Source organism: Macaca mulatta, chromosome 6 (genome assembly GCF_049350105.2).
Source record: "Macaca mulatta isolate MMU2019108-1 chromosome 6, T2T-MMU8v2.0, whole genome shotgun sequence".
Classification (NCBI taxonomy): domain Eukaryota; kingdom Metazoa; phylum Chordata; class Mammalia; order Primates; family Cercopithecidae; genus Macaca; species Macaca mulatta.
In genome coordinates this window covers 82920345-82935190 of record NC_133411.1, presented here as the reverse complement: position 1 = coordinate 82935190, position 14846 = coordinate 82920345, and the positions used below count along the sequence as shown (strand labels likewise).

The 14846-nt window shown below is 40.2% G+C and overlaps 1 protein-coding gene across 5 annotated transcripts in view; it reads right to left on the bottom strand.

Annotated features, from left to right (window-relative positions):
- Positions 1-14846, bottom strand: part of IQGAP2 (IQ motif containing GTPase activating protein 2) — a 310132-nt gene that overhangs the window by 136758 nt on the left and 158528 nt on the right. For all 5 annotated transcript variants that reach the window (XM_015140297.3, XM_078004903.1, XM_028849526.2 and 2 more), the window contains 2 exons: positions 11631-11787; positions 3538-3615 (listed from right to left, as the gene is read on the bottom strand). In XM_015140297.3, the coding sequence (XP_014995783.1) occupies positions 3538-3615; positions 11631-11787 (235 nt within the window). The remainder of the gene's footprint in view (positions 1-3537; positions 3616-11630; positions 11788-14846) is intronic.

Here is a 14846-nt window from a genome sequence, read left to right as displayed (position 1 = left end):
GGAGGCTGAGGCAGGAGAATTGCTTGAACCCAGCAGGTGGAGGTTGCAGTGAGCCAAGCACGTGCCACTGCACTCCAGCCTGGGCGACAAGAATAAAACTCCGTCTCAAAACAAAACAAATGAACAAACAAATCAACAAAAGAAACAGATTTCAGAGTGAGGCACCAAATTTCTCTGTTCCTAAGAACACACAAAAAATAATTAAGCTTGAGGCTTTTAAAATTAAGATAATCATTTAGGTATTATTTACTTTAAGTAAATATTTTATAAAAACTGACATCAAAAACTAAAATCATGTATCATATGGTAGCACTTGATACTCAAGTGCGATTTCCTGTTGGTCATTGAGAAAAGCTGAGAAAAGAAAGAAGCAAAGTTACTTGAGCTACAAAATGTATAATTACTAAGTACTTAAAGAAATGGCAGTAGCCTAAGAAATTTAAAAAGCCTTTCCACTTTTCCTTTAACACATTTGCTACTAAAGTGTCAATGAGAAGAGGATCCCTAAATTCAGAAGAGTATTAGCTGGGCATGGTTGTGCTTTGGGAGGCAGAGGCAGGTAGATCACCTAAGGTCAGGAGTTCAAGACCAGCCTGACCAACATGGTGAAACTCCCGTCTCTACTAAAAATTAAAAAAAAAAAAAAAGCTGGGCATGGTGGAGCACACCTATAGTCCCAGCTACTTGGGTGGCCGAAGCAGGAGAATCACTTGAACCCAGGAGGCGAAGCTTGCAGTGAGCCGAGATGGCACCACTGCAGTACAGACTGGGCGACAGAGCGAGACTCTGTCTCAAAAAACAACAAGAAAGAGTATTACCGGTTTAAAGTTCTCTATGTAAGCAGAGAACAACTACAATTGCCTCTCCCCTTTTCTTTAAACAAGAACCTTTTATATTTATATTTCTCCTGGAAAGCCATTATAAATATCTTCTTTCAGCAAGGAGATGAGATCAATTTATCGTTCACCAGAATGTTTTATGCAGCATTGTATTTCCGGCACCTAGCATGATACTGAGCACAGAGTAAGCACTTACTATTGATAAATGAAAGGATACTAGTTAAATATGATACATCAAAGTCAACTTAGTATACAGTCTGTTGCCCCTGTAATGCAATATATCAATGACTTCATAATAAAAACCAACGTTAAAATAAAACCTGCTATATAACACCATTTGTTTGGCCCTAAATACACACAATTTGAAAAGGTTTACATCAGATCTATCAAATCTAATGAAATGATCTGAATTTGATGTTCCCTCATACAAAACAATTCTGTTTAAATTCCTTTTTTATTAATCTGTTTATCACCCAGTCTCTAGTTAGTAGTTGCTAAATCACAATCCAGAAACATGAATTATGTATTACAGCCAGTTCCTAGAAGGAAACAGCATTTAACGTTCTGGGCATTTTAGGAGAAGACAAAATAGTTTGATTAAAAATGGCAGAACAAAATTTAAACATTGATCATTTCAAGATAAAATGAGACTGACCTAAAACAGATACGAGCATAATTATATTAAAAATAGGCATTAATAAATTACATTTAAGGAATCTTCTGTTTCTGTGGTGGTGGGTGTTTTTCATTGCACACCTGGCACAACAGAGGTCTTCATAAGTCAGTAGCTTATCCTCTTGACCTCCAGCGAGACCACTCCTAAATAATTTTTAAAAAATAGCTGTATAGGCCAGGCATGGTGGCCCATGCCTGTAATCCCAGCACTTTGGGAGGCTGAGGAGGGCAAATCACCTGAAGTCAGGAGTTCGAGACCAGCCTGGCCAACATGCGGAAACCCTGTCTCTACTAAAAATACAAAAAATAGCCAGGTGTGGTGGTGCCCACCTGTAACCCCAGCTACTTGGGAGGCTGAGACAGGAGAATCACTTGAACCTGGGAGGCGGAGGCTGCAGTGAGCCGAGATTGCGCCACTGCACCCCAGCTTAGGTGACAGAGTGAGACTGTCTCAAAAAAAAAAAAAAATAGCTGCACATACTAAGCAACATATACGAGCAAACTATTGACCCAGTTGGGTCTCAAGAGCCATATACAGAGTGGAACAATGTGATTCAAAGGATACCTGCTATATGATTACACTTATATATTGTGCTCAAAATGCCAAAACTATAGACACAGAGAACATATTAGTGGTTGCCAGGGAACAGGGCTGGGGGAGGGATGCAATCAGAAGGACCACTCTTCTGTGGGTCTGTGTCTTGATTGTGGTGGTGGTTACACAAATCTATTCATGGGATAAAAGTGCACAGAATCACACATACATGCACACACAAGCCCACTCACACAAACAATTGCATGTGGAATAGTGAAAATGGAAGAAAGGTCTGTAGTCTAGTTTACATTAATACATCAACGTCAATTTAACATGTACTGCAGTCAGATGTCGCCAGCAGGGGAAAGCTGAATGAAGTATACACATAGAAGTACTATTTTTACAACTTCCTGTGATTCTATAATTATTTCAAAATAACAAGTTTAAAAAATAGTTCTACAATTTTTATCAAATGTAATTATTTCCTCATTTCCTTCCCTTGCCTAATTCTCTCACAGACTTTAGGATGCCTGCTCTTCGAATTTAACAAGCGCTGACTGTTTGCTGAGTAAATTATATTTAGGAGATCTATTTTAGGAGTAAGAGCTATAACCCCCTAGCCTTTACAAGTGATATAATGATTTATAATAATAATTTATAGGCCAGGTGTGGTAGCTCATCCCTGTATTCCCAGCACTTTTGGGATGCCGTGGCGGACAGATCGCTTGAGCTCAGGAGTCTGAGACCAGCCTGCCTGACATGGCAAAACCTTGTCTCTACAGAAACAAAACAAAAACAAAAATTAGCTGGGCGTGGAGCAGCTACTTGCCCGTGGTCCCAGCTACTCAGGAGGCTGAGGTGGGAGAATCACTTGAACGTGAGAGGTGGAGGTGGTAGTGAGCCACGATTAAGTCACTGCAATCCAGACTGGGCAACAGAGCCAGACTCTGTCTCGAAATAATAATAACAATAATTTACAAAAAATAAATTTATAATTATTACAGTAATAAAATATATACTAATACAACGGGATTTCTTTCTTTCTTTTCTTTAAACAGAGACAGGGTTTTGCCATGTTGCCCAGGCTGGTCCCAAACTCCTGGCCTCAAGTGATTCACCTTAGCCTCCCAAAGTGCTGGGATTACAGGTATGAGCCACCACAACTGGCTGAGACTCAGAATCTTTATGTATAAATAGCAATACAAGAAAGGGAGTTGGCTATTTTAGATAGCTCAACTATCTACCAGCTATAGCTTGTTCTGCCTTTATTTTGTACACACTTTTACCTGGCTACTCTCAAACTGCATATCCCTCATTCTGAGTTCTTGCCATACATTACTTTGGATAAGTCTTTCCATATTTTTTAGTCCTCACATTTCTCATTTCTACATTAACATAACCCAGTCTCCAAAGTCATTGCTCATAAAGAGGTGTTTGTGTACTACCTCTTTGCCTTTCCAGTTCAGGTTCCAGTGTGTGAAGGCTTACCTTGGGTAGACCAATAGACTCCATCGCTCTTAACCACTGGACAGTATTATCCGTGTGTCGAAAATGAAGGCCGGACTTCTAACATGAGGATAGGAGGGAAAAAAGGAGAGAAGGAACCACACAAAAAGTGAGTCATTTGTAATAACTTTTTTCACGTACAGGATGCTTTTTAATTGTATTTCTCCTGGAACAGAGTTATTAATGTTCACATAAAACAGAGACACACTAAAGGAGGCTAGACTGTATCTTGGCAACATCCCAACCATCTGTGAGGAACCATGAATATCCATAATTCACACAATTGAGGTAAATTCTGAACTAGAATCTCCAAGACTGTTTAATGTCTAGCACATGCTTAAGGATGTTTTATGAGACACATGTACACAGGCATGGGTGTGTACACACATACACACACGTATGGTGTCCAGATTTTGACAACCATGGCTGAGAGGCCTAGCAACTTCAGAAAAAGACAGGATTTTTAGAAGACTACATTTTTTTATTCTAATCATGAATATAATATTTCTGCAGAAAACCTGGAAAATGTAGCAAAATACAAAGAGAAAAACAAAACATAAACCATCCTACAATTCAGAACTAATTTTAGTATTGATTCTTCTGATTTAACCCTGATCCTGGCCTTCTATATAAGAAGCAAATCTTTAGCAGAAATATTTAACAAGATCTTTTCCTGCTCCTACAATAAAAATAGTTTTTGTATATCTTCCATTTCTTCTTTATAGCCCTCATCAGATAGTCATTCCTTCTGCACAGTCTATAAGTATAGCATTCTTGCCTGTAGCTCATAAAAGTTTATCAGGAATGAACCATTAAGAACTTTAAAATGATCTTGTGTTTTTCACTAGTTAAATGCATAGCACAATGTCATCTATTTATTATACTTTTTAATAAATATATAAAACAATAACTATAGCGAGTTTTACCATATAACTAACATTCAGTAGTAGATAATCACACTCAGAAAGTTTGGCTCTTCCCACCTTCTGTTACCTTCCACAATCTAATAGTGTGTTATATAAAAAGTATTTTCACTGCTGTTAGAAATTATAGAGTATAAACAAATTAACATTTGACAAATGTTTATGCCTTTTTAATAGTGCCCACTATTTGTGATTGAACCATGTGTTCCAATCACTTTATGTAAATTATCCCTAATTTTCAAAACACCCTGAAAGGTAATTATCATTCCTACTTTTTTTCCAGTGTTCATAACAGCTTTATTTTAACAGACCCAGACTGGGAATAATGGAAGTGTCCTTTAGTGGGTGAATAAGATTAAATAAACTCTGATGCATTCACACGATGGAATAAATTCCTATTTTTTAAAGATGTGGAAAGATAGGCCAAAAAGACGATGTGATTTGCCTAAAGTCAAGTAGTTGTCAAGTGGCTGACGTGGGATTCAAGACTACATCCCTCCGGATCTGAAAACTTCCCTATGCTGACACTCTACCAGAGAAGAATGCAGGACCTAGATTATTTGATTATTCTTCGGAAGGCAAAAATTAACTACTAATGAAGTGGGTAGAGGAAGGGAGAGTTGAAGGAGGGGAAGAAGGAAAAGGAATAAACAAAGTCCAGAGATTTGACAGGTCAGGCCATACTGTCTGAGTGTTTATAACTCAGCAAAAATTTGTTTATGCAAATAATTTTCAGACGAGGTCAATCTGTGACCATGGAAGAACAAGATAGAAACAATCCACAATGGAGTCTGAACCAAGACAGGTATGAGAACCCTCTGTGCCACAAAATAATGTCCCCCTCTTCCAATTAATATGAGCTACTCTGCTTTCTTTACTGATGACTAAGTTCCTATTCAATCTTCCCACCTCTTAGATAAAAATTACCAAGACACCAAATTGATCCCACTTCCTGACAACACCCAAAAGAAAATGGGCTCTTGCTTCCCTAAATCCCTACTAGAATCACCCAGCACAAGACCAAATCTACTCATTTCTCTTCCCTGTGGCAATATGGGTATGCATTTTTCTTGCCCAACAAGTTAAATAAACCTAATCTTGTTTGACCACAGAGGGTTTCTGGTTTCCAAAACTGGTGGGCTCCAACAATCCCAAATCATATAACAAAGACACCCATGTATTTAGTGGTCTTGTTAGCAAAGTATCTCAGGAAAGATACAAATCTTTCTGAACCTTGGTTCCTGAGCCACAAAATGCTTCTTTGAGTTGCAGAGATTAAACTGAGAATATATGGAAGGTATTTAGTTGCAAAGTGCACCTAAGAATGCAGTAAATATTAGTTATTATAATTATTACACTACAAGATTAAGGCTTGGAACTTTCATTTACATTTAAGGTCAGAAAAATGTTCAGTGCTTCATGTTAAGAGGCACTGAAGAAAAGGGTGGTTATCTTGGTCATATTTCTGCAACAAATGAAATGACAGATTTCAAATCTTTCATCCTTTTAAACTACCTGAGAATGCGGACTTCAGAACCCTATGATTCATGTTGGCATACTTAAGAAACACATTTTGGTTAGCGAATTGCAGCAATAACGTTGTCAGTCTACTGAGTTTGCTTCACTTAGAATGAAAATGGTCTTCTAAATAGGCTTGAAATAATCTCAGTCCACGATAATCATCTTTAACAAGTCTTTTCTTCCCACTCCAGTCCTGTATATTACTATTAGATGAGGTGACATGTCTACAGTCAGATTTAGCCAAGGGTTGCTGTTATCCATACACCTGATTTCTTTCAGGTATTGGACCAGGAAGTATATGTTGTTTTTCCACTGCTGAGCTATTACACCAGCAAACATAGTTCATCTAGTTTAAACTGCATAGATGAGGAACTACGTTGTCATCATTGGATGCTAACTAACATCCTACGCACTGGAATCAAAACATTTTAAAACCAGGAGGTACTTTAGAAACCAATAACATTATCCAAATTTGCTTATTTTACAGATGAGGAAACTGAGGGCACAAGTAGGTAAGATGCTTGAGTTGACCTAACTAGTCAGGCTCAAGGTTAAGACTCCCTTGCAGAACCATATAATATTTGTACTTCAAGTCCAAATATTATGTTTATTTTACTGCTCAAGTACTTTAGAACAAACACTGCCTCCAATATTCATTAGATGCTCATGTCTGTCAGGCACCATGCCAAGTACCCTGCATGGATCATTTTGTTCCTCACAATATCTCTACAAAGGCAGATACTGTTGCTATTATGTTGAGGATCCCTTATCTGAAATGTTTGGCATTAGAAGTGTTTCAAGTTTCTGATTTTTACAAATTCTAGAATATTTGCATTAGACATACTGACTGAGCACCCCCAACCCCAAAATCCAAAATCCAAAATGCTCCAAGGAGCATTTCCTTTGAGTGTCATGTCAATTGGAGCACCTTGGATTTTTGGATTAGGGATACTCAATCTGTATTCCCACTTCACAGGTGAGGAAACCGCGGCTCAGAGAGCCAAAGTTAATGGCGAAGCTAGACTCTGAAGTATTTTGATTCTACAGTTCACACTGCTAACCACTGTGTGCATGCCTTCCCTATCTAAGGCACACCTACATATTTGACAAGAATTTATTATAAACCTACAATTATCAAGGTGCTGTTCAGAGTACTATCTTTGAACCTTGTCAGACTGAAACCTCCCCAAGGAAGGCCCTTCCGTCCACTCCTCTTTCTCTTGCCTGCCCCAGTCTGCCTGGGACCACTTTCTAACCTCTCAAGCCCCCACCATGGAAACCTTCCTGGCCTTTCACCACCCGACAACCCACTTAGAATGGACAAGACTGCTCCCTCCTCCTTGGTCATCTCCCACTGTCCACCCAGTTGTCTTCTCCTCATGACCCTCCACCCATTTCTATTTCCTTTTCAGGATCCACCCTTGGTTTTCCCTCTTGAAGTAGTTCACTTCTTGTCTGTGCAGGCCACTGCCACCTGGACTGAATTATCCCCTCCCTGGACTCTGTCCCCTCTCATCCTCTTTCTGGTTTGTTCTCTGTATAGCAGCAACTGATCTTTCTGAAGCACAAACTGCACCATATGGCATCACAAGGCTTCTGATTGCTGTCCCCTCAACGTAGCACGAAATCTCAGGTGCTCCATGGGGCCTGCATGGCTGTGCAATCTCATCTCTGCTCTTCCTGGCGTCATCTTCCACCACCGTCCCTTTCAACCACTCCACTATGGCCAAGCTCTTTCCCTCCTTGTGGCAAGTCTCTCACAAATGAGCTCCCTCTCTTTGTACAGTTCTTCCTGATGCCCACCGCTGAGCGCACACAGGTGACTTTCTTCTCACTCTTCCATCCTCAGAGTAAACTCCTCCTCAGAGAAGCCCATCTCCTGGCCGTTGCTATCTACCCATACATTAGCTTTCGTATCTTCCTTCAGACGCTTATCACAATCCACAGCTATAAATTCACTTAGTCCGCCTCCCCACCACCACGAAACCAAGCCCTTGCCTGCTTGGCTCACTATTCTGCCGTTAGTGCCTAGAATAGTGCCGGACATGCGATGGGTCTTGACAAGTGTTGTATGGATGAATGAATTCTACCCTATATGTATTTCTATTGTGGTACACCTTTATCTTCCTTCCCTATAACTGTATTGCAATTTGTTATATTAATGTTTATTCACCTATTAGAGCAGTGGTTCTCAACTCAAACCTTAGAAGCACAGAAGAAAAGAATCACCTGCAGGTGATTTATTAAGAGTACTGCTTCCTGGGTCAAGAGATTCTGCCTGACTCACTAGTCTGGGGTGGGACCCAGGAATCCAGTTTTTACACACACCCATTAGGTGGTTCTGCAGGAGGCTTGAGCACCATTCTTACAGGAAGAGTGTCACACTCAGTATATTGAGTACGTACCAAATAATGCACAGAAGGCAAGAAAAGGTATGGAATCCTTTGGCTTATGTGAAACTATTGTCATTCATTCCTTTATCCAACAGCTATTCCCCAAGTACCTACTATGGATCAGACTCTGCACCATTAACTGGGTATGGGGCATAGAGGCCCATACGGTGCCTGCCCGCTTTACAATACACTATGGCATGTGCAAGACAGACTGTGTCAGGAGCTGCAGCGCACATGGCATGGGCATGTAACTCAGACCTGGTGTGGACGGCACAGGTGGCCATGGAAAAAATACTTATAACTGGAAAGTTGAAATCAAATACTCAGGACATCTTTCCAATCCTAAATTAATGAGGAACTAGGGTTGTACATAAGCTGGCAGACAAAGAGAATGGGGTAGCACAAAAGCTCCTGTCTGCCTAACTGATAGTCATCAAAGCTGCCAGTGCCAAGGCTGACATATTTTATGGCTACAGTCTAGGCAGACCCTGCAGCGAGAGCCTGAGTTCACTGAATTCATGGTTTCCAGATGGCATGAGGGGCTAGGGCTGGGTTATTGAGTGTTCTCTCGTGCTTCAACATCTTTGCCTTAGTCCCATGATTTAGCTCTCCTTGCAAAGGGCTATGTGATATGCTTCAGTCCTGAAGAATACAAGATCAGGAAGTTGAGTTACCTATTTGCTAATATTTATCTCCTTTCATTTTTGTATGAGAAATGAAAAGGCCCTAAAATAAGATTTTATGATTACAAGGCAAATCACTCAATGTTTCCATCAAGAACACTAGGCACTTTCATGGATTTAATAAAGAAAAAAACAAACAAACCTCTTTCTGCAGTCAATCCACAGAGGAGTCCTTTCCATTCATCTTATGTTTTTTTCTCTTAACTGAGCAAGAAGGGGCTCCCACGCCACAGCTGGCCACGGTTCCCTCCTGCCGTGCCTCCCTCCTTCCTGCCCCTCTCCCAGCATCACCTCTGTGCCACCCGGCCTTCCAGGGATCTGATGGCGCAGGGGTGGCCTCCCTCTTGTGATGTTTCACTTGGGCATGTATGTCATCACCTGCCTATGCCCCACAAGTATTTTATTCCATAACCAGAAATTGCAAATATTATTTCTCCTGTCCCCATCCTAAAGAGAAGTTGCTATTCATTTAAATAATAGGATCTCTGATGCCAGGAGGAGAAGGTACCTATTTAAGTTGCCATGAGGCAACTGTCCATGAGGGCCCCAAGCTGGTCTGGAAGGACACTCCTATATTCAAGGTATACAATATTCCAGGAAGAGAAAAGAACTGGCTCACACACTGCTCTGAGGCTCACTTCCATGAAGGGCCTATCTTCCCAGCTTGATTCTCACAGTCCAAGAAAGCCAAAAGAAAATCTGTAATTCCCTTTCAGTCAAGCTGGAGCCTACCCCAACTACACTTTAACTCTATCATCAAGTCTACATACGTGTTGGTACTGACAGACCTAGATCTTGATTATAACCAAAATAAAAGCCATGAAAAAAAGACAAGATGTAGTGTAAAATGTGAACCAATATTTATGTTGTGGAGAGAGGATACAGATGGTCTTTTTCTGGGCTTCTCTGAATTTCTAAAAATATTTCTCAAAAAAATTTTCTAAACTTTAATTTTAGCTGACTAAGTGATTGTTTTATTAAAGTCCTGTGGAAGGTTATAATGAGCTGGAACTCTGGAGTGAAACTTCATGAACACAAATTTACTTTAAAAAATGTAAACGTTTTTATTTATAACATTATTCAAAGCAAAAACTTGTGCTCGGTTACCTTTTTGACTAGACTAGAAAAACAGACTCAAAATAAATTTGACAAGTAATCTTTTCTACTGTTAACCTTAAAGATTATTCAAACATTCTACCTGTATTTAATGTACATATTTAAAGAATATATTTTGCCTCAAGAAGTGAAGGGTACTATGAATTATGCAATAAATGGGAAATAATTCCTTTTCCAACTATACTCAACATATAGCTGTAAGAGAAATAACTGTTCAGAATACTTGAAAATCTGCAGATAAAAAATATTGATATACAGAACTGAATGCATTAAACAAATAAAGATCAAGTTTCAAAGAAGCTTTAGAAACCTTGACCTGCAGCAGACAAGAGGTCACAAATTGCAGAATAGAATACCAGACATTTAAAAATTCTGTTTTGAAGATACATTGCTAATGGAGGAGCCTTCTAGGTTGGCATTTGCTTTTTCTTTTTCCTTTTCCTTTTGAATATATAAATTCAAATGTAAAAAAGTAGACAGAATAGTATAATGAACTCTTATGTAACCATCAATCAACTCAACAGTTATGAACTCATGGCCAGCTTTTTATCATCTGTCTACCTTCCCCTCAATTATTTTGAAACAAATCCTAGATGTATCACTTTATCTTTAAATACTTTGATATGTATCTCTAAAAAATCGGGATTTCTATTACTATAAAATTGGTGTTTGATTTTGTTTTCTTCTCCTGCTTCTTCCAAATTTAAATAACAGTGCGGTTTTTATTGTTGAACTTTCTTCTTCTTCTTCTTCTTGCTATTATTATCTTAGAAACAGGGTCTCACTCTCACCTAGGCTGGAGGGCAGTGGTGTGACCATAGCTTACTGCAGCCTTGAACTCCTGGGCTCAAGCAATCCTCCTACCTTGGCCTCCAAAAGTGTTGGGATTATGGGCAAGAGCCACCACACTCAGCTGTTGTGATGTTTCTAAAAGGGCTATGATAGATTTTTATTTTCTGATGCTTCCCTAATTAGTCCTGAAACAATTCTTAAAACTAGTTGTACACAAAATGGTTAGTCATATTTTGTTTTAAGCATCAAATGGAAAAGAACGGTTGGCTGATCATTCGACCTTCCTACTTGTTTTATCACATTGGCCCTAACTCTTTAGGGCCACAAGTTCAAGTGAAAAAAGGAGTGGTAGCATGCCCCCACTTTTACCTTTACTGGCACTAATAAAGTCAAAACTGACTTCCATGAAGGAATAATTGGGGGAGGCACTGGGAGGCCCCATAAGTCAGAAGTCTCTCAGCATCAGACCAGAAATAGAAACACTTCGCTTTTTAAAACTGCTGCTGCCTCAGGAATGCTATTAACAGGCTCCAAAGACATCCCCCAGCCCCCAAAATCCTTACAGAAACACTAAAAGAAGGGAGAGGATATGAAATACCAAACTTTCATTTTTAACTGGAAGCCAAAACCAATTAGATCTTGGTTACCTTATAACGTGTTTGTTCCACATCATAGATCTTTTTCTCTGATACCATTTTCGGGGCAAAGAACTTGGCTAACTTTGCAAGGTAAACTCCATTCCGGAGCCCTTCTTCCAGTTCAGTGGTTGGTGGCAATTCTTCAACTAAGCAAACTTCCATCCACCTAAAAAGATTAAAAAAATATTAAAGTGACTCCAGTTGGGTAACTTTCTGCAAATGAAGGCATTCAGCATTTCGCTGTGTGTGTTGGAGACAAAGGAAGCAGGATTTGAAACATCTTTAGGTGCCACTGGTGGGAAGGGAAGACATTCTGGATGGAATGAGGATTTCGAACATGAGACGAACAGGGGGAATGAAAGCCCAGAAGCGCTGAGCTCACTCCCATGCCAGAGCTCATCAACTTCACCTTTATCTGAGCCTCTGCCAAGTCTCTTTTTGTGCCAAAGAAGGAAAAGGCCAAACCATTTTGTATGGGTGGAATTAGTCCTGCTGACATTAAAGAAAAAATAATTCCAAGTTTATGAGACTTCGGCAGAGGCAATTCTTTTAGGGGCTGTGCCTTGGGGAGTGCACAGTCCAAAGTACTATAAAATCTGCAGTTACCTCAGTCCAGGAATGACTACCAGGAAAGGTAGGAAGGCATGGAAAAGGGGCATCGGAATTAAGTAAGCAGACAAGGCTTCTTTAAATAATACAGACTCCTTTTTCCAATACCAGGAACTTATGACAACACACTTCTCTTTTTTTGGAAGATACCGTACTTAATGGGTTCTGAAAAAAATATTTTAGACAAAGATCAGATTAAACCTTAAGATGTTGTGCCAGTATTGTAGAAAAGACACCAAGGTCATTACCGGCTCAAGGACTTACAGTGGAAGAGGAGACAGGCCAGTTCACATGTCACAATGGTGTGCTGAGGATCTGCCAGAGTTATGAGGATATTCCTTTCTCAAGTAATTATTACCTACTGGAAGATTCAAGATGCTGGTGTGCAGTTCCCAGCCTCCCTGTCACTCAGCTATTGATCTACAAACCCAACTATTAGCGTGAGCACCAGATCTATAGAGACAGTCTCCTTAGAGGATCACTAACACGATAGCCACTGGTCCTGCCAACACTTGAAACACAGTAGAGCACCGTGCCCCAATATTAACAACTGATCCCAACCCAAGCTGCTGACACTATAATATGTCTGAACCACTTGTAGCTCTGAATAACAACTTTTAGAAGTTCAACAAGCCCCTAATAAGTGGTTATTACTGACCACTTATTAGGCATTATAGAATTGGAATCCAGTAGTCCCCCGTTATCCAAGGTTTTACTTTCTGCAGTTTTAGTTACTTGAGGTCAACTAGGTCTGAAAATATTAAATGGAAAGTTCTAGGAATACAAAATTCATGAGTTTTAAATTGCATACCATTCTGAGTAGTGTGATAAAATCTCATGCCGTCCCACTCCCATCCCTTCCTCATCACAAGAAGGGTAAGTGCAGTACAATAAGATATTTTGAGACAGAGACAGAGTCCATATTCACAGAACTTTTATCATAATATATTGTTACAATTGTTATAATTGTTCTGTTTTATTATTAGTTACTGTTGTTAATCTCTTTCTATGCCTACTTTATAAATTAAACCTGAGCATAGGTATGTATCTATACGCAAAAACAGTATATTCAAGGTTTGGTGCTATCTTCAGTCTCAGGCATCCACTGAGGATCTTTCAACATATTTCCAATGGATGGGAAGGGAATAGTATATATGATAAAAATAGAAACATAAGTCTTGCCTTCAAACAGCATTCAATATAATTGAGAAGGCCACACAATTCTAAGGAAAAGCCAGAGAACCATATGACAGGCTATGATGTGCAATGCTACATGGTAGGATATAATCAGAAAAAGTTTGGGAGTAAAGGGGAATCATTGGGTTATCACTGCAGCAATCAAGGAAAACATTAAAAAGGTGGTAGAACCTGGACTTGGCCTCGAAGAATAGAGTACAGTAAGTCCTCACCTACCTGGAAACTATGAATTTAAGCAAAATAATGTATAACAAAATCAATTTTACCATAGGCGAATTTCTACAAACAAGTTACACTGGGCGCTATGGCTCATGCCTGTAATTCCAGCACTTTGGGAGGGTGAGGTGGGAGGATTGCTTGAGGCCAGGAGTTTGAACCAGGCTAGGCAGCACAGTGAGGCCCTGGCTCTTAAAAAAAAAAAAAAAAAAGCCAGGCACCTGTGGTCCCAGTTACTCAGGGGGTTGAGGTAGGGGGATTGCTTGAGACCAGGAGTTTGAGGCTGCAGTAAGTTGTAGTCAGGCCACAGCATTCCAGCCTGGGCAACAGTGCAAGCCTCTGTCTCTAAAAAATAATTAAGTTCCTATTGCATATTTCTGGCCACAAAAACATCACCAAACTTCTAAATAAAGACCAAAACACCTCAATGTTAAACAATGAAATAAATGTGAGCTATACATACAATTAAGAAAGATTAATGTAAACTTTTAGTATAATGAAGGGACTGGAAAAATACAAAAAGTAAGATAATTCTTCACCCTCTTATTCCAGTTCAGGGTCTTGGGTGGCCGGAGCCTATCCCAGCAGCTCAGGGGTGGCAGGGTGAGGGGCACTAACCCTGGACAGGATGCATTCCCACTGGAGGACACACACCCCCCCACCACACTCACTCAGTGGGGACAATGTAGCCACGTCAGTTAACCTAACACGCACGTCTAACGAGTGCCCAGAGAAAACCCACGTGGACCTTGGGAGACCACACGAACTCCACAGTGGCCCCTTCTTTTTCTTCATCAACATTATGAAGAAATGACATAGAATGAAACGACATTATTGGAGGACCTGCTATAGTTGGAAAGGCAGGGAGAGAACCGGAAGCTGGGGAGAACAGAAACTAAAGGCATAAAAGAAACATGGCTGACTCACGAAGAAAACCCAGGAAGACAGTGGGCCTTTGGGGCTCACAGGGAGAAAAGAGCAATGAAGCTGGGCCTTCACCGTGAAGCTAGGCTCTGGAAGGTCTAGCACGCAAGGACAGGTGTTGACATTTGTAGCCACAAGAAGCAGGGAGCTCCTGGCGGCCTCAAAGAAGAGGAGTGACGTGCTGGCAGTGGTAATTAGAGAAAATTCATCTGGTATAATGGATGCCTCAGAGACCAAGTCCTCTGTCAGGCCTTTCCCATTGTGAGGTGTTGAGGGATG